This window comes from Argentina anserina, chromosome 1, assembly GCF_933775445.1.
Source record: "Argentina anserina chromosome 1, drPotAnse1.1, whole genome shotgun sequence".
NCBI lineage: Eukaryota > Viridiplantae > Streptophyta > Magnoliopsida > Rosales > Rosaceae > Argentina > Argentina anserina.
Window position 1 is genome coordinate 19,430,818 of NC_065872.1, and position 19,723 is coordinate 19,450,540.

Here is a 19,723-nt window from a genome sequence, read left to right on the forward strand (position 1 = left end):
AATCCTGAATACAGTCGTAACTCGTTTGATGTTTTCCTTCGAGATGTGGAGATAATATAATTAAGGTTCACAACGTATGCGGAAGCACATGGAAATTGACATCAAGACAATATCAAATATGGTGTTGTTTGAAGAACATCTCACATCTGCCAAACTATTCCTTATTTCCGCCTGATCCGAAAGGGTTAGCTACCTCGGAACTCAGATGAGCAAACGACGTACTAGCTGGTGATCATCGGCACCTGCATGAATGTTGTTCATAGGGTTAATGCCTTAATGGTCGTTGTGGCGGCTTTTTGTTGGCTTAGAATGTTGCATTAGCGTTCATTATTTGTTGCGCAATTGATAAGTGAAGAGGTAGCATCTAAACATAAAAAAAAAAACACCTAAGATTTTGCTAATTGACCAAAGTTGGTGACTTAATTATTATGTTCGATAAGAAATTCTAAGACTTCATGCGCTAAATTAGGATCCAGTTTGGGCCTCAAAGTAAATAATATATAGAGAATATTTAAGCAACTTTGATTGTACGTGTTTGGAAATTGGTGAATGTTGATGTTTGATTAGCGCGCACTGTATCTTTGTCAATTCATAGACTAGTGTTTTGGTGTATAGCGTGATAGATATGTACATATAATTTGATCTATGTAATATGAGCAAGATCGGTACGTAATTCCTCTTTAATATAGGAAGGCTTAAAAGAGCAGCAAATTTTTGTTGCCTGAAGGCTTCTTTTTAATTGTACATTATTTGAATCTTTGTACCTGAAATAGATGATTCCTAAATCATCAGAGACATTCTCATAGTTTCTAATTATAAGTGAATAGATCAAATAAAGTATCAACATTTTAGAAGCAATCAAGTTCATCTATGTTCTTCGTGTGAATAAAAGGATCTATATTTAGTCTTATCTCCGGGTTAGACTTATATCATTCACGTAACAGATTACTAAATCAATTAATAATTTTCTTCAAGTTCGTTGGACGCTAGCTCCAACTTACTTTGTTATGTACCTTTCATTTCCAAGTTTTTCATTTTCATATTTCTAGATGAAGGAATCAATCGTTTAGCCATCATGCATATATTCATACTTCTAAATCAAGATGGAACTCATGAGGGTTCATATAGACTCAAGAGTCCCCTCATATAAATCAGTCAACACCACCGCTAGAAGATGCTCTTTGCTCTAGGATTTGTCTTCAAAGCTCATCAATTCTCGACTCATTTGATATTTCACCGTGTTTGTTCCATATTGTATAATTAGGCGACATATCGTAATGAGACAAGTGGGCACACAAGGTTAATATATCAACCGGATCTCGATTGTTATGACAAACAGTGCACGAACAACTATGAAACATCTTCCCTGACCCAGTTGACAAATTGGTGGATCCCCTCAAGGTACTTCAGGTGAGTGCGGCAGTATTGCATCCAACTCTTGTCCATTTTTTTCTGTTATAACAAAAAAAAATAAAAACGCACTAAGTTAGGAAACAATACAATACACAAAATACTTATTGATGTTCATCTTCACCTTATGCCTCCGGTTAGGGTCATATCCCATTCAAGAGAACACTTCCTTTGTTAAGCTTCTTGCCTTCATGGGTTTCGATTTCGGTTTTGGGAAAATTTCAACAGCATCTTCCCACAGTTCCCCAAGTGCAAAAAATATCTAAACCTAGTTTGCACTCGGGAAACAGTATAGGGAGATCTTGCCGAAATCTATACCCAAAACAGAAAACGAAACCACATGAAGTGCAAGCTTGCTCAATAAAGTCATGTTCTCCCAAATTGTCCAAAAATAGGACAATTCAAGAATCAAATACAGTACAAGTGATTCTCGAACGGGAATTCTAAGCTAAAAGCAAACCGGTGAATTATTGTGAGAGTTGATGCACTCACACATATCATCCGATTAATAAATACATACAAAAAAAATTCAAAATAAAAACACATAAAAACCACATTCACACATAAATCAACACTAAATAAATTTAAAAGCAATTAAGAAATCCAACACTAAATCTAGTTAACTAAATTCATAATCATAGACATAATTAATCATATTCAAAACATAAAACTTAGAGTTATAATTTATAAACCCACTTCCAACACTAAATCCAACATATATTTATGAACCAAACACTAATTTTAACACAAATTAAGTGACTTATTTACACTAAAGCTAATACAAAATCACAAAATGCTTTCTACAATGAACCTCAAGTTTATTAAATTTCCAAACACAAAATTCAACCTCTAATAAACGTCAAATATGGTAAAAAGGATGGAGAAATATATAGATTACATACTAACCTAACTCAATTCAATGAGAGAAGAGAAAAGAACAAACTTTCAACTCCTAAATCAAAAATTTCTCTATGTGAACAATAAATATCACAGCTGCAGTTCTCTGGCATTTTTCAGATCCAGTTTTGAGTTCTGCTTTAAAGATAATCCTCTTAAAGTAGCTTTAAAAACTTAAGCAACGGAAAAGGAAACGTTCATCGCCTAAGTTTATGTTAAGCGACAAGATCATATGTTGGTCGCCTAAATTTAACTTAAGCGACGTGGTTATATATTTGTCGCCTAAAATCCTCTAAAGCGACAAATTTGTGAATAAAAGCGACAATTATTATTTCCGTCGCGTAAGAATATCTTAGGCAACGAACCGAATGGAGTTGGTCGCGTAAGTGTCAAGATGGCATAGTGTGTTAATCATGCTCAAACACAAGAAAGAAAAATAGTGAGAGATTAAAATAAAACAATTGGAATTGAAGAAATAAAGTTGAATCTAGTAGTCCGAATCAGAATTTGTCCATCACATTCACTCTTTTATTCTTCAATGTCACACCTTGATAGGAGCACAAAGTGTGACGTTCTTAATATATATATATATATATATATGCCATAATTTTTTATCTCTTATTTAGTTGTTTTAGTTTCATATTTGTGATTTGTATGTTTAGGTAGAGCTTGTATCGATTATGAGAGTTTTGATGATGAAATCGTGCTAAGTGTTAGAAATTCTTATTGAGCTATGATTCTACTTTCCTATTTTCATTCTTTCATATTTCTAACTTGTCGATTCTTTTCAGGAAAGACAAACCCTATATGGATAAGGAGTAGAGGAGCCATGATGCATTTCTAGTTGGACAAGGAGATCATGTTTAAGTTGGATAAGGAGAAGAGAAACCGGCCTACCATTTCTAAGCTCAAGTTGGAGAGTTTTCGTGCAGCCCTTGGTTGTCTCCCATTTAGATTTGGTTTCCTACATCAAGTTGGATTTGGAGTTCAAGAATCAAAGTCCATATCAAAGAAAATATCTACATCCAATTCTGATTCTATCTCCTTATTGGGATGACAAGAATGCTGATTTGACTGCTATATATAGAAGCACGACTTTGAGGAGAAAATCATCATCAACCTTGTGCACAAGTACTAGCCAAAGCTATGCCCAAACATATACTCACCATCAAGAAATCCTAAACCCGAATTCCACCCTTCACCATTCCCTTGTTCCAAGCACATTGAGTGAAGGAGCTTCATTCCCTTAGAAGTCTTGGTCTGCCTTTGTGAATACGTTGAGATTGCATAAAGTGTAACCATGATTCTTCTATTTTCAATTTGGCTTTTAGGTTTCTTATATTTGGATGATTACAATGTTTGGTTTTTGTTAATCTATTTCGACTTTGTCTATGAAGTTTTAGAAGACTTCTCTCCTTGAACATATGGCTAGCAAGTGATTTTTTGGAGGAAGTCTAAGCTGTAGACTATAAACTTAAGCCAATGACGGAGTCATCAATGAGTGTTTGCGTTTTCTTGTCCCTTTTTCTCTATTTAATTTTCGTTGCTTTTCATACTGTACATTGAGGATAATGTAAGTTTTAAGTATGGGGTAGGGTATACATCATTCGTTGTATTCTATTGTTAATGCCTATGTGTTTTTTGATTTTCTTGCTTTGATTTCCGATTTTTATTTTGTTTTTCTGTTTTTGTTTTTCGATTTTGATATTATGTTATGTTGTTTTGTTTTTGTTTTGAGTCCTAGGTATGTCTTTAACTGTCTAGAATGAGTTTATCTTTGAATGATTGGTTGATAGATGATCACGATTTTGAAATGCACTTCATTGTTATTTGATGGTTAATCGATGTGTAGAAATTGTACGAACATGTAGTAGATGAGGATTTTAAAACTTAGGTACAGAATGTGCATGTTCCTTACTTGTTTGAATTCATGTAACATATGTGAGTTTCGAGTCATGTATGTGCCTTTCTATGGAGAGTTTTATTCTATCGTTTCTTAGTTATATAACCTCATTATATCTATTTTGATCAATTCATATGTCATAGAATTTCAATGAACTAGAGAATGCTAGAACTTACTTTGTGAAACTTTCGAAGCTTTATGTCATAATGTACTTTGATTTTGAATGTGATTGTTTGGATGTTTTTACGATTCCACCATTTAAGCCAAAAATCCGTACCCCTATTTTGAGCCATGCTTGAGACACCTTAGTATGAACCTCTTTGAGCCTACGTTGAGCATTTTCTTTCATTACCAACATGTTGATAGCTTTGTTTAGTATAGTTATATCTCTACCCTTGTCTTTGAGACTTGGCAGATCCGATTTTGGATGTTAAATGAGAGTGATGATTTGATTCAAGTGTGAGGTTATGCTATGATGTATTTGTGCCGTGAAAAGTATGATGGAGAAGAAAAATATTGAAAGATGCCGTGAGAAAAAGAAGAAGGAAAAAAACTATATACACGGTTTGAGAAAAAAAAAACGAAAAAGAATGAAAGAATGAATGAAGTCACGGCATGCATATTGTTTTTGTGAATTTGGAGTTGTGTTGTACTTGTTGAAGGCTCAACAATGTTATACTTTAGTTTTGTTCGTTTTCACAATGTTTACAGTGAAAGATTGGTCCAACATGATGATATTTAGTCCTTGTCCTTGATGGTGAATGACGACATAAGGTGGTTTGTTCTTGCTCTGTTAAGTCTTGAGGATGACTTTTTTGTGATTCATTTTCCTTGAAAAATGATATCCTTGCCGAGCCTAAGCTTACAATTTCTAAAGAACCGCATGATTCTTAAAATGAGTAGCTCTTCATCTGTAGAGTCTGTTTCGTGAGTAAGCATATGGTTTGGGTTCATTTGTGCATATAATTGGTATCTTTCATGAGGTTTTCGAATTCGCTATGTGTTTATAACTCTTGTGTGTGAAAATTTTTTAAGCATACGTCATGTTCTTGAGAGGAAACGATTTGGAGTGCATATTCTGGTCAATTGAACTTGAACTTGTTTTGAACATGTCGAGCTTAATATCACCTCTGTTTTTGCCATGTCTTACTTGTTAAACGAAATATCATGCTTATTAACCATTGAATTCATCATATCTATTTCGATTGAGTGTTATTCTTGATGCTATGAGTTTGAAGATCTCTAAGACAAAATGTTAAAGGCAATATAGGTTGTGTCATTAGTTTAGTTGTATTGATTTTTATTTTGTGTTTTGATTTCCCTTTATAGTTTTGCTAAGAGACTAGCAAAGTGTAAGTGTGGGGTAGTTGATAGGAGCACAAAGTGTGACGTTCTTAATGTATATATGTCATATTCTTGTTATTTGTTATCTCTTATTTAGTTGTTTTAGTTTCATATTTGTGATTTGTATGTTTAGGTAGAGCTTGTATTGATTATGAGAGTTTTGATGATGAAATCGTGCTAAGTGTTAGAAATCTTTATTGAGCTATGATTCTAATTTCATATTCTCATTCTTTCATATTTCTAACATGTCGATTCTTTTCAGGAAAAACAAACCCTATATGGACAAGGAGTAGAGGAGACGTGATGCATTCCTAATTGGACAAGGAGATCATGTCCGAGTTGGATAAGGAGAAGAGAGGCCGACCTAGCATTTCTAAGCTCAAGTTGGAGAGTTACCGTACAGCCCTTGGTTGTCTCCCATTTAGATTTGGTTTCCTACATCAAGTTGGATTTGGAGTTCAAAAATCAAAGTCCATATCAAAGAAGATATCTACATCTAATTCTGATTCTATCTCCTTATTGGGACGGCAAGAAGGCTGATTTGACTCCTATATATAGAGGCACGACATTGAGGAGAGAATCATCATCAACCTTGTGCAGAAGTACTAGCCAAATCTCTGCCCAAACACATATTCACCATTAAGAAATCCTAAACCCGAATTCCACCCTTCACCATTCCCTTATTCCGAGCACATTGAGTGAAGGAGATCCATTCCCTTAGAAGTCTCGGTCTACCTTTGATAATGCGTTGAGATTGCATAAAGTGTAACCATGATTCTTCTATTTTCAATTCGCATTTTAGGTTTCTTGTTTTTGGATGATTACAATGTTTAGTTTTTGTTAATCTATTTTGACTTTATCTATGAAGTTGTGGTATGATTTCAAGTTATATAAAGATGATGAATTTTAGGTTTTTGTCCTATGATTTTAGATTTCTGCCATGCATGTTATTGAAGTGATTTCGAAAGTATCTATGTGTTGTGTTTGCATTGAGTATAGCATGACACCTAGGTTGTTGGATTTAAGACTTGTGATGAATGCCATGATTCTTATTTGATGCGTTGAGTATGCATGTTAGGATTAATTGATTAGATTTCAATGAAGGGTGTTGAGCAATAGTTGAATGAGTTTAGTGTCTATGTGTTTAGGATAACCGTTGAGAACCCTAATTGCATGATCCAACCTTAGTTGCTTGTGAGATGTCTCGGTATGAATCTTAGGGAGAATTAAACCTGATTTCATTGGCTTTATATGATTTGGTTTAGTGATTGTTTGTGTGTTGGTTGGTTGATCACATGTATATATTAGATTAGGTTTATTTTTTGTTTTTATACTTAGTATCCAAAACTATAAAACTTATATCTTTTTGTGAATTCGTTGTTATTTGATTGTGATTCAGGCTCTGGTTGGATCCCCGGTTTGTGAACGATACCCTCTTACTTTATACTACTAATGATACTTACATGGTTGATATTAATGTTGAGTAATCGAATAGATCACACCTACTTACCAAACTATTCTCTTCATCACCGAAAGGGCAGATGGTGTTTATCCTGGTCAGAAAGGACGATGGAGTCACGATTCAAACCATTCAGTGTGTCGTGAAGGCAATGAGCCATCCGGTGATCCAGTACGTGAAGTTGACCAGCGAGTCGATTATCTATGTCGATCGAAGGGATTGTTGTTCTCAATCATAGGCGCTTCACAACCTTCACACGCAGGAAGTAGTAGAATTGCATGTAACAAAGTTGTATTGTATACGTAGGGTAGCTCTTTTACCTATCATTGGGCTCGACATGAGAACCCTAATACAATGAACATTTTCTTCGCGTAGAACATGATATTTGCTTAAAGAACGTACCAAGTAATTGACTAGCTTGCGAACCATAGGCGGATCTAGGCGACGGCGCTCTCAGCGACTGCTGGAAGAAAATTTTGGAGGCTGGGCTTAATATGCTACATCCGCTGAGCAGATTTTGACAAATGACAAGAATATTACATTGTCCAAGTTCTGGGTGGTTCATGTATCTTCCTTCTGATACCCATCATCCACTCAAACAGTTGAGGTAACTTTTTAGGGATTTCTATCTGCCCATTTGAAGTCAAAGAGTAATATGAGCGTGTGAATGTATGACCACCAAGCAGAGTGATGACTAGAATCAGAGAGACCCACATGTACTCCATGAATTATGTAAAGTGATGAGTCTTAATGGAAGTACATGAGTTGGGTATGAAAGCAAGAAAAGAGTTGCATATATATATATATATATATATATATATATATATAGAACAAACATTACTATAATGTGTCCAAGTTGAAAATGAATTAGAAATAAAGGAAATGGTTTGTTAATATCAGGCTGATGGCTGCTGCACAAGGCGACGACAACCTAATAAACATGTCATCACAAGTTGACTACCGGCCATTTTTTCTCTATTTGACTTTTGAAAGTAATAATGAAGGTGAATAAGTTGTGCAAAAATTCATTCAAAAATGATATTAATATGTATAAGTTCTCTTAAATAAGCATTTTAACCTCACTTGTAGAGTCGCATTCGAGTCACACACACTGCAACCTACCCAGGGGAGGATGTTGGGGTGGGGGAGGGAGCAAAAAATATTTATTTGCTGGTCAAGTTTTTGTTTTACAACCCAAGCCTAGTTCATAGTTGAGGAGTGCTACGACGTCATAATACGGCGCTAAATCCGGCGCCGCAATCCTATGTGACATGCCACGTCATATTGCCACATCAACAATTAAAATTATATAAAAATGTCATTTTAAATGAAGAAATTATTGTATCTTTGTTAATCCAACGGTTCTAAATTATTATTAAAATATATTTTTTTATTTTTTTTATCATTTGTTATTTTTCATCACAATAATGCTTCTAAAATACAATTAAAAAAATAATTTACGAAAATATGCTTGAAATATATGTGTGCACGCGCGATATATATATATATATATATATATATATGCACAAAATATATTTATTTTTAAATTTTAGACGATGTAAGGTAACTACAAGTCTATAACATTTATATTTAAATGAAACTTTTAATAAGATTCTTTGGTTTTTTTCGGAAAAGAAATATTATTTTATTAGGGTATAATTGATTTAAGGGGATATGTAAGGTAACAAATGTTATTTTTCCTAGAGTATACATATCTTAATTAATACCATATTTAATAAAATTATGTCGATGGTAATATTTCTAGTGACAAATATGTCAAGATTCATGACTTTCTTATTTAATTAATTTTATATTTATAATTAATTAATGACTATATTAATTAATACAATTACCATATATACACCACACACACGCATATATACATATATATATCTCGCCCGTACGCATACACATATATCTTATATTTCAAGCATACTTTATATATATCGTATTTTTTTATTATATTTTGAAAGCATTTTGGAACACATAAATAATATAAAAAAGAACTACAAATTTTTTATAATAATCTAAATCCATTTGATTAACAAGGATAAAATTATCTTTTCATTCAAAAGTTACATTTTGTGATTATTGTAATTGCTGATATGACAAGGTGACGTAACATGTCGCGTTTGATTGCGGCGCCGGATCTGGCATCATATTATGACGCTAAAACATTTTCCTTCAAAGTTACCATACTTTGTGACCTAATAAGGCAGACCTCATAAATACTACACACATGTGTTTGGACTTTCTATTGTTTCTTCTTCTCAATTTACATGGCTCATCTTTCAAAAACGTCTATTGCTCTTTTTGCACGGCTGAAGTTCTATCATCACTTCACACAAGAAAAATGAATGAAAAAAGAGATTGAGATAAGATAAAATTCAACGTATATTAAGAATACCTTCAACTGTTATTCAGATTAATCTTATTTGATTTATTTATCTTATTTGATTCTTAGTGATGAGAAGTTTGTAAAATTAATTTTTTACCTTAACAAGAGTTTACATTACAAATTTTTTTCCAGATGAGTAACTTTTGAACATTAGATCCGCCACTATTGCGAACTCTGGCCAACCAGGGAATCGATTTTCGAAATTGAGGACTAGGTGGTAACTATTTCTTCGGGCAGTTCCTATAATCCTAAGGGTTTAGATGAATCTACCGACCCAATATAAATTATGGTTCAAGTGAAGGTGGGGCTTCAGTGTTTGAACTCAACTACATGAGGCAATCTGCCTGCCTTGGCCAGTCGCCGCAGCTTCACAAGCAGAGATGGCCATATGTGGTTGCTTTCAAGGTGTTTCGTGATCAGTTATGTTTGCAGAGCTGAGAGGTATATGTGAGTTCACGTACTGGTCTCGATGTTGAGAACTTGAGATGGAGATGACGAAGAGCTATTCCGAAGTTCTCGATCTTGTTAATAGGTTGTTTGTTAATATGTTTGTATATTTGAACAGAATATGAGAAGGAACTTCGAGCTGGGGGGGGGGGGGGGGGGGGAATGTATAGCTCTGAAGTACTTGCGTAAGACTCAAAGGCTCACTTTTGCAGAATGTATTCAGATTCTAAAGGATGCTGAGTGATAGGTGAATTGTTAATTAGTTGATGTTTGGTTAGCACTCTCTTTAATATATTGTATCTTTGTCATTCATAAACTATACAAAACACACTTGGTTGATAATTTGATAATCATTATCAGAATCTTTCTACCTGAAATAGATTTAGAGATCACCAGAGACGTACATTCACGGTTTTGAATAAGTGATTAGATCAAATCAAGTTCATCTATGTTCTTCGTGTGATTAAAGCTCTATGTCTGGTCTTGTCTCTTACATTATGCACGTAACAGATTAATCCAATTATATTAAAAATTCCTCATTCATTGGACGCTAGCTCCAACTTTCTTTGTTATGCACCTTTCATTTCCAAGTTAGTTTTTCATATTTTTAGGTGAAATAATCGGTCCAAGCTCTATGTCTGGAATAGGTGCCAATGGCACGGAGTAATCCGATTCAGTTCGGACTTCAGATCCCTACACTCGAGGTTTAGGGTCTCACTTTTTATTTGGATATGTACGATACACCTTGGGGCATAGGCTGGAGGATCTTTGTTTTAAGTCCTAGTCTCGGTGTGTGGTTATTGCTTTCTTAGGTTTTCAGTTTTTTTTTTGAGTTAGTTTCTTCGAACTTTGATTTTGCTTTTTCTTTGTAGTTAATAGAAATAATGAGCTCATTTGTGTATGTTGTATTAGTGTTTGCTCCAGCCTGACCTAGTAATAGTTGGTTATTATTGGCTTGATACCGATGAAGTTATTCATTTTTCTTTAAAAAAAAAGAAGCTCTTATGTCCGAAATTACTTATGTTCCTCAAGTGCTAATGGTGTTGCTCATTCCGCAGCTCAGGTTGTAGCCCATGTAGAGGGGCCTTTTTGTGGTTAGGAATTGGGCCCAGTTGGCTCATAGATGTCATTTTGCATGACGAACCTGTTAATACCTTCTCCGAACGGGCAATTCCCAGCGAGATCTTTCCTCGTTGTGGCCACCAAGCTGGTGGGAGCTAACCTAGTAAAGATGAGCACCGAGTTGGTAGGCCAAACCTCTTTGCCTCCGGCTCGGGGGTTGCCATTGGAGCACTTTTTCCCACATCAGGAAAATGGAGGCAACACTTCCCCCTGATGCGCCTTTAAAAACCGCTAGAAACCTCCTAAAAATGTAACATATTCCTAAGTCATTAACCTACAAACTTGAGTTTAGTTTTAGAATTTAATTTAAGTTTCAGAGAGTCATAGATCACGCACCGCTGACCCGTAACCTTAAACCCCGATTTGTGTGCAGGATTTCCTGGACCACTGTACAAGGATACAAGCTACATGAATAAGCTCCCTCGGATTTGTACTCGCAACCGAACCCGTAACTGATTGTAGTAGGAGGGAAATCAGTGGGGTTTCTATGTCCACCAGACCACCACCGATTGTTCCATGCTTTGTAATTTACTTTTGTTTTGAATAAAATTCTAGATATCATTCTAAAAAAATTCGTTTAGCCACCATAGTCGTTCGTGGCTTTCTAGAGACTCAAGGAGACTCCTCATAGTCATGGGTATAGACTATCTTCCTCCAAATGTACCAAGTATACTAGATTTGTCAACATTAATGTTTCTGCAACTTCATCATCAACGAGATCCAACCACCACTCACTATACTATACCAACTGAAAGTCCAGATGCACAAGGCCCCTACTTTCCTTTTCACAAAGTTCCTGAGAAAAATTAGAGAGAGATGCTTCAACAGTCACGTCCTAATATTGTCAGAAAATAAATTCCAAAAATATAAAGTGCGGTAGGTGGACGCCCGAAAATAATAAATAAGAAATGAAAAAAGAGAAAAAAATTGGCTCACACTATAAATACGAACTTGGAGCGTCCCTGAGCTTCTTCACACATTGGTCAATATATAACCAGCGACCCACTCTCACCTCTGTCCCAATCAAATCGACCAAACCCTAATCAAGCAATGGCGTTCGACAAGATCAAGGTCGCCAACCCCATCGTCGAGATGGACGGTAACACCCTCTCCTCCGATCTCTGATACTCTTTCCTTACGATTTTGAGCTTCTTGGATCGTTTTTTCCAATCCCAATTGTTTAGCTTTGAGCTTGATTTTATGTGATCGGAGTGAATATACATTGAAATTGACCGATTCGCGTTACTAAAATCTTTGAGTTGGTTAATAAAGATCTGTAGGTTAGGGAGTGATATGTGAATCTGAACAAAAAAAAAAGGAAGAATAAAAGAGAGTCTGATTGGAATTTCTGGAGAGCTTGAATATTTAAATTTCTTGAATGAGTGATTATGATTATTCCATTTATTCGTTTGAAATCTTGTGAAGAAAACTAGTAAACTTTCGGAGTTCAAATGTTTTGAAATGAGTACCGAGTGATCCAAGACGAGTCTTTTATTTCTTAGGTCATGCTGCATTTTTAGTGAGGCTTAGAGAGTGATGCAAATACACTCTAGTTTTGGCTAGGGTTAACACTGCTCGGTGATCTTGGACATAGATGAGTTGGGGATAAACATTTCTCGTTCTCAATTCTCATGCTGTGAGTTTATTGTTATGTGGTACAGGAGATGAGATGACTCGGATTTTCTGGAAGTCAATTAAGGATAAGGTGGGTTGATCTTAATGTGAACGTATTTTTCTCCTCATGTGTTATGGTTTTCAAGTCAAGATCTTGTTTACTCATTTTTTTTTTGTTTCTCCATGTTAAATTTGCAGCTTATTTTGCCCTTTTTGGAATTGGACATCAAGTACTTTGACCTTGGCCTTCCTCACCGTGATGCCACTGACGATAAAGTTACCGTTGAAAGTGCAGAGGCTACTCTTAAGTACGTTTCTTTGAGTTTGTCTCAATGCTCCAAAAATGATGTATTTCTCTTAATTTTGAAATAGAAGTAGAGTGCGTAAAGTTCCTTTGTACTTGTATATTATATTCTGGTATTCATGATGCATCTCTCACTTTGTCTGTAGGTACAATGTAGCAATCAAATGCGCGACTATCACACCAGGTAGATACTTCCATTTGTGCTACAAATTTTGTTGAACTTTGTTTCGGTCGCACTTTACTGGCATAAATATGAGGATACCAGTTCGTAAAATTGTGGTCATAATGTTACAGATGAAGCTCGCATGACGGAGTTCAACTTGAAGCAAATGTGGAGGAGTCCCAATGGAACTATTAGGAATATTCTGAATGGTTTGTAAACTTGAAGCATTGAACCTTTTTATATTTTGAGAATTTTAATGGGTAAAATTACAAGGGCCGCTGGCTGTCTTCAGGTACTGTTTTCAGAGAACCGATTCTTTGCAAGAACATTCCTCGTCTAATCCCAGGTTTCTAATTTTATATTGTGTCTTTACTTTTTCTTTGAGGTGGAACCCTACTGACATGTGCTTATATCAGGTTGGACGAAGCCAATATGCATTGGAAGACATGCTTTCGGTGATCAATATCGAGCAACTGATACAGTTATCAAAGGACCTGGGAAACTGAAATTGCTGTTTGGTAAACTTCTATGTTGTGTGATAGTTTACAAGATTGTATATCCTAACTTGGAGATAGAAATTTCTGATTACATTGAAAATGCTTGCAGTCCCAGAAGGAAAGGATGAGAAGATGGAACTGGAAGTATACAACTTTACAGGAGAAGGCGGAGTAGCAATTGCCATGTACAATACTGATGAGGTTGATTTGATAATCCTTAAAACTGCTGCTTGATTTCTGGTAGTATTTCTTTGCGTCTAGTGGTGTAACTTTTTTTGCCCCATGCAGTCAATCCGCGCTTTTGCAGAAGCTTCTATGAACACAGCTTATGAGAAAAAGTGGCCTCTTTATCTTAGCACAAAAAACACTATTCTTAAGAAATATGATGGAAGGTATGCAGATTCTCTATGAAGCTGGTTTCTAATAGCTATGATTGTACTTGCCATCTCTAAGTATATTCTCTATGAAGATGGTTTCAAATAACTATGATTGTACTTGCCATCTCTAAGTATATACCCTTGTTTGTTCATGAATTAAGATTCAAGGACATATTTCAAGAAGTGTATGAAGCCCACTGGAAATCCAAGTATGAAGCTGCTGGCATATGGTGAGGATTTCTAGTTCTTTTTCATTCCAATGAGTGATTTTGAGGCCTTCAGCTCATAATGTTATATGATTGAATTGGCAGGTACGAACATCGTCTCATCGATGATATGGTGGCTTATGCGCTTAAAAGTGAAGGGGGTTATGTTTGGGCTTGCAAGAACTATGATGGAGATGTGCAAAGTGATTTCTTAGCTCAAGGTTTGTATGACAAACTAGCAATAATTTGTTGCTCTATCATCACATTTGACATACAGAGCTTTATAGTTTCTATCTTCTGGTTGCATTATAGGTTTTGGATCTCTTGGATTGATGACCTCAGTACTGGTATGTTATAGCTGTTTTGGATGTTTACTTTCTCTAACCTATCAATCATTCCATCCTTCTGTACATTTGTTTTGTTTTCATTCACTTACTAGAGCTGTTAATGGGTGCAGGTGTGCCCAGATGGAAAGACAATAGAAGCTGAAGCTGCCCATGGAACAGTTACTCGGCATTATAGAGTACACCAGAAAGGTGGTGAAACTAGCACAAACAGCATAGCTTCTATCTTTGCTTGGACAAGAGGGCTTGCACACAGGTATTTTATGAAGCCTTGTTCTCTGAGATCTCATCTTCTTTAAGGTCCTATATTAAGAAAAATTAAATTGGATTTGAATGTTGTTTCATTCACAGGGCTAAATTGGATGACAATGCTAAATTGTTGGATTTCACTCAGAAGCTGGAAGAGGCTTGCATTGGAACCGTGGAATCTGGAAAAATGACAAAGGATCTTGCACTAATTCTTCATGGACCTAAGTAAGTAGCTATTAAAGCATTGATTGTTCAACCTTTGTGTTTGTGTGGGTGCACACTTCTTGTCTGTTTTTCTGTTTATGCATGAAACATTGATTTTATCTATGCTTCCTGTGGTGTAGGCTTGCTAGGAACCACTACTTGAACACAGAAGAGTTCATTGATGCCGTCGCAGCCGAACTTAAAGCAAAGCTTTGTTGAAAAAGCTTACTTGTATGTGAACATTTGTGGACTTGATTATGTGCACTGAATCCAAATTTATTTTTATTTTTTGTTTCATGTCTGGTGTTCTGATATGAACTTATTTTCAGGGTCAGGCAACTGTGCTGTTTGTTCAGTTTTTCATTCGGAAAGAAATAATGGAGAGGGTGGGTAGAGATGGTGGTAGAATATTTCACTTCTACTGTGCTGTTAGAGATGTTGGCTCATCTAATTTCCAAGTGTATTAGTTTCATATGTACTCTGGTTTACTGTATTTCTATTGAGTTCATATCCTCAGTTTTTGGCTTTGGGAAATATACCTTTTTCATAACCAACATAAATCCGGTCACTGTGCCTTTCCAAGATTATATATGGTTCCGGCAACTCTGACCACTGTTGCAATAAAAATCAGGCTACAATTCCAAATTTCAGGGAGAAACATTTACCTATAACCATGGTAGCATTATCGTTTGGGGGTAAAATTGGTGAAAAGACTTTTAAGGTTGGTTATGGAACACAGTTTAACCCGAGGCTGACTTCAATCTCGAAAGAATGATTAGAGCTAAATGCAGGAAAGTCACATCCCGACCATGTAATCAGGATGATTCAGTGAAGTTCAAGATGATTCGGGAAGGGCAATCACAAACTTTAAACTGTTCTAGATGAAGCAAATGTGAATGCGACTATCATCGTCATTGGGGCAGGTGAAGTTTACAATTTGAAGTTTTTTTTTTGGGGGAATTAAGCTTTGAAGCTTCTTTTAGCCGAGTAGTGTTTGCAAGAACAGACCACTATATTTTATGCCGTACTTGCCAAGAAAATTGTCGAAAATGCAATGGAATTCCATCTTGGTGGTATTTTACGCTGTAAAGAAGTTGACAGATGGGAAGAACTGAAGAAGTACTGAATCAATTTGCATGTATCAAATACCCTCAGTTCTGAAGCTGAGTTATCAATGATAAGATTATCTTCGAGAAAAAGCAATTACTACTGTATTTCCCAAATGCTCAATAGTCAATACTGTATTTCTACCACAGCCAGAAGAAAGTAACTAGATGGAATGGTGGCAGCCTACCTAGTATCTAGGTGATTGTTTCAGAAGTCGGGCAAAATTGATTCACTTTATGTAATGCATTCTTGTTGGTTATTTGCAGATACACATTTCTGATTCGAAGATAAGGTGGATTGATCATCGATGGCGAATTCTCTCCGAAGACTCGTCTTTATTCTTACATATCTGGTAAGTTTGATGGGGTTCCTAGGGGCATTGACATACGCAATATGGGGCGAGTGAATGGCAGTTGCCCCAGTGAACTTTTTTTTTTTTGGCAACCAGCTTCATGGATATGCCCTATATTCACTTGTTTTTACCCCATAGTCAGAGTTTGACCCGTAACAATAAAATGAGTTGCACAAAAAATTATTGAAGTATAGGTATATTAGAATAAGGGATGATATATGAAAAATTATACAAGTCTATGTTGGATTTGTCTAGGGTGCAAATCTACATGGTATGCTGATCAAAATTGATTCAATTTCAAACTTCTAAAATCTTGTAATCCTCATTACATAACTTTGTCAAAATTTTTTTTTAGACTTTGTTTTCCACACACACAAAGAGTAGTCTGCATTGTAGAATTTTCCGTCCATGTTCAGTAGTTTACTCGAGTCATGGTCCTCATATCAATCTCATGCCATGATCCTAGTACCACTCTTTCTACCGTGCATGCTCTAGTCCACCTCTCGCTTTCCGACTCCCTAATAACCTCAAGAAAGCAGCCTCACATCCCTTTGCACCACTTCTCATGACAAATCTCAGCATCCTTGTTTTAGGCATTGGAGAGTGTCGAACTTCAAATTTTTTTTTACACTTCTCGTAAATAGAACTTTTTCTTTATTTTCCCCCACTTATAGGCAATCAATATTATGCATGCACCAAAATATGATCAACAAAGGGAGGGTTTGTGTCCGGGCTGCAAATGGTTACTTTTGATAGAGTTAGAGGTTTGTGTCCAATCTGCAAAAGTACATGCAACTAGGATTGGGAGTTGGTATCAGACAAATTGTTACTGGAACTAACCATCCCGTACTTAATACCAACAGGTCGGGACCAATCAGTAAATTTCCTCGCCCCATATTGAATTTAATACCGAAAGTTTGTAAACGGTTCGGTTCGATATATTTATAATTCGTACCGAATATATTAAATCTATCCAATTTTAACGTTTTCATTAGCTTTTTAGATTTTCATTGCACTTTTATCGACTTATAATATTAAATTACATTAGCAATAGAACTACATGCAAATGTGCACATTTATGTGTTTAATTTGTAAGCAATATGTATGGGTTCAGTTTGTTATCAATGCTTGAAATTTATGATCTTGAACTGAACTGAAACTGAATAAAATATCGGTAACAGTATAGGCCAAATCCCAAACCGAACCATACTGGTCCCAACCTTACCTGCAACAGTTACTTTTGATATGTTGCCACAGTTCTTTCCCAAAAAATGCTTTCATCTCCACATGCCCCAATTAAACTTAGAGGTAGCTTACCCCAAAGCTTGTGATGATGATAGTGAGCAATTGGTTGTTTAAACTAGGGTTGGGTTCGATACAATATCAACCGCATTTTGCTAGTACCACCTACCAACCGACCTTTTGTTGATATCACAAATTTGATACCACAACCGAGCCAAAGTGATCCCTTACCGACTTTGTCAGTTACCGATATCTTAGTTGGTATCGGTCGGTAACCACTTACCGGAAGTTGCAAACGTTCAGACTAATAAGTGTAATGGTTGACTGAAGTTCCAGAGTAAAAACAAGTACTTGATTGAGAACTCTATGCTTTGGTTGGTGTGCATCTGATGAGATGGGAAGAGCCGAAGGTAGAGAAGGAGGTGAGGCAAAGATAGAGGTGAAAAAGAGACCTCCCTGTTGAGATATGCAACTTTTCGCAAAGGTGGAGATCTAGAGGAGAATGAAAAAGATGAAAGAACAAGGAAATTGAAAGAGAAAGTGGAGGAAGAAAGATCTAATTAAAGTATGGGTTTAGAATTTTCATTTTTGTTTTCTTCAAAAAAACAATTCAGTTTTGTTAGATAAAATTATGAGGAGGAAGGAGTTCTCAGAAGGAAGAAGATTTTCATTCTAGGTTTAGGAAGGAGTGTATTGAACTTTCGATAGAGCTGCAAAAAATTTTATGCAACAAAACAATCGCATCTACCAAAGTTATAGCAAATTTTGCAAGTTATACGTATCTATGCTAAAATACATATATGTACTGAAATTAAGTACGATACGGTATTAATGTATTATAAAAAATTATGTACCACTACCGTACCGCAATGTTCTACTCGGTTCAGTATACCATACCAATTTTCTCTAATATCGAGTTTCTCGGTTATCAACAGCCTCGGTTTGGTTGGTATACAATTGGTTGGTTTGTTTTTTCGTCCCATTGCTAGCCCTAGTTTGAACTACTAATTATTACCTGATTTGTGATATGAACACTTGCGGTTGAGTTCTTAAAGTCTATGGAGCTTTCATGTATTTCAGAGTTTATATTTGAGCCAGAAGAATTCATGAGAATATTTTATACAAAATAAAAATCAAAAGTTTACTATTTGTTAGGAGCTGAGATCTTTATGGCAACTCTCTTTCTCACTTTGTTCAAGAGTTGGTGTCACTTCAGCAACAACAAATTATTTGAATCCTAATATCTTTTCCAGATGTTGATTTGTTGCCTTTTACGTAACACTTGAAAATCGAGTCTTGCAACTTCCTTGTACATTTTACTACATCTCATATGCCCCTAACTATTAAAGAATAGAGATTGGAGATTGCTTGAAACTTGAATCATTGGTGAATGCAGAAGCTTTTTCGTCACCATCTTCTTCTTGTTAATAAATGAAGAGTCTTCCTAATTTGAGTATTTGAAGATATAGAAGTGTCCATACTTGAAAATGTGCAGCTTTACCTTTGGGATTATGAACAACTAAAGTCCATAGCCGATAAATTTCTGGAAACCACTTGTCTTGAATGTGTTTATTGTAGGGACTTAATATAACATTCAGTTATTATGGAAAATAGTTATTGTTATGAATAATATTTTGGGTAAGTAAATTAAGAGCTAATTTACGCACTTAGTAAAAAATGTATTGATATAAAAAAGAATAAAAAATGATGCTAGACCATAGTCACCATACACACAAAGCAAAGCAATAAACACAAATTACAAAAAATATGGAATAATACAACCACTATCATATCAAATATGCTTATGAAGCATTTCTTAAGAAAATATTAGTTAGATCAATTCTCAGGGTCTAACAAGCACTAGACGTAGTAATTAAGACAATATTTCTGGTTCATCTACAATATCCACTAAAATTTAAACATTTTTAGCAATTGATTAACAAAATAACAAAAGGTTTAAGGAAATCTATTCTTTTTAGAGTAAAGACCACATCCATTGTACATATTATCACCTCACTCTACTCACAAGAGTGGAGAGGAACATTTTTTTGTATTATGTATTTTTTATGATCGAATAAGGACAC

The 19,723-nt window shown here is 35.4% G+C and overlaps 1 protein-coding gene across 1 annotated transcript; it reads left to right on the plus strand.

Moving 5' to 3' along the window:
* The first annotated feature begins 11,937 nt into the window (after positions 1-11,937).
* LOC126786703 (isocitrate dehydrogenase [NADP]) lies at positions 11,938-15,539 on the plus strand. Its single transcript, XM_050512612.1, has 16 exons — positions 11,938-12,079; positions 12,642-12,685; positions 12,793-12,902; positions 13,045-13,082; positions 13,193-13,270; positions 13,354-13,407; positions 13,478-13,579; positions 13,668-13,759; positions 13,847-13,950; positions 14,097-14,165; positions 14,247-14,362; positions 14,454-14,488; positions 14,599-14,741; positions 14,837-14,959; positions 15,079-15,169; positions 15,268-15,539. Exons 1-15 carry the CDS (start codon positions 12,031-12,033, stop codon positions 15,155-15,157), a joined length of 1,236 nt encoding a protein of 411 aa, XP_050368569.1. The 5' UTR covers positions 11,938-12,030; the 3' UTR covers positions 15,158-15,169; positions 15,268-15,539.
* The last annotated feature ends 4,184 nt before the right edge of the window (positions 15,540-19,723 follow it).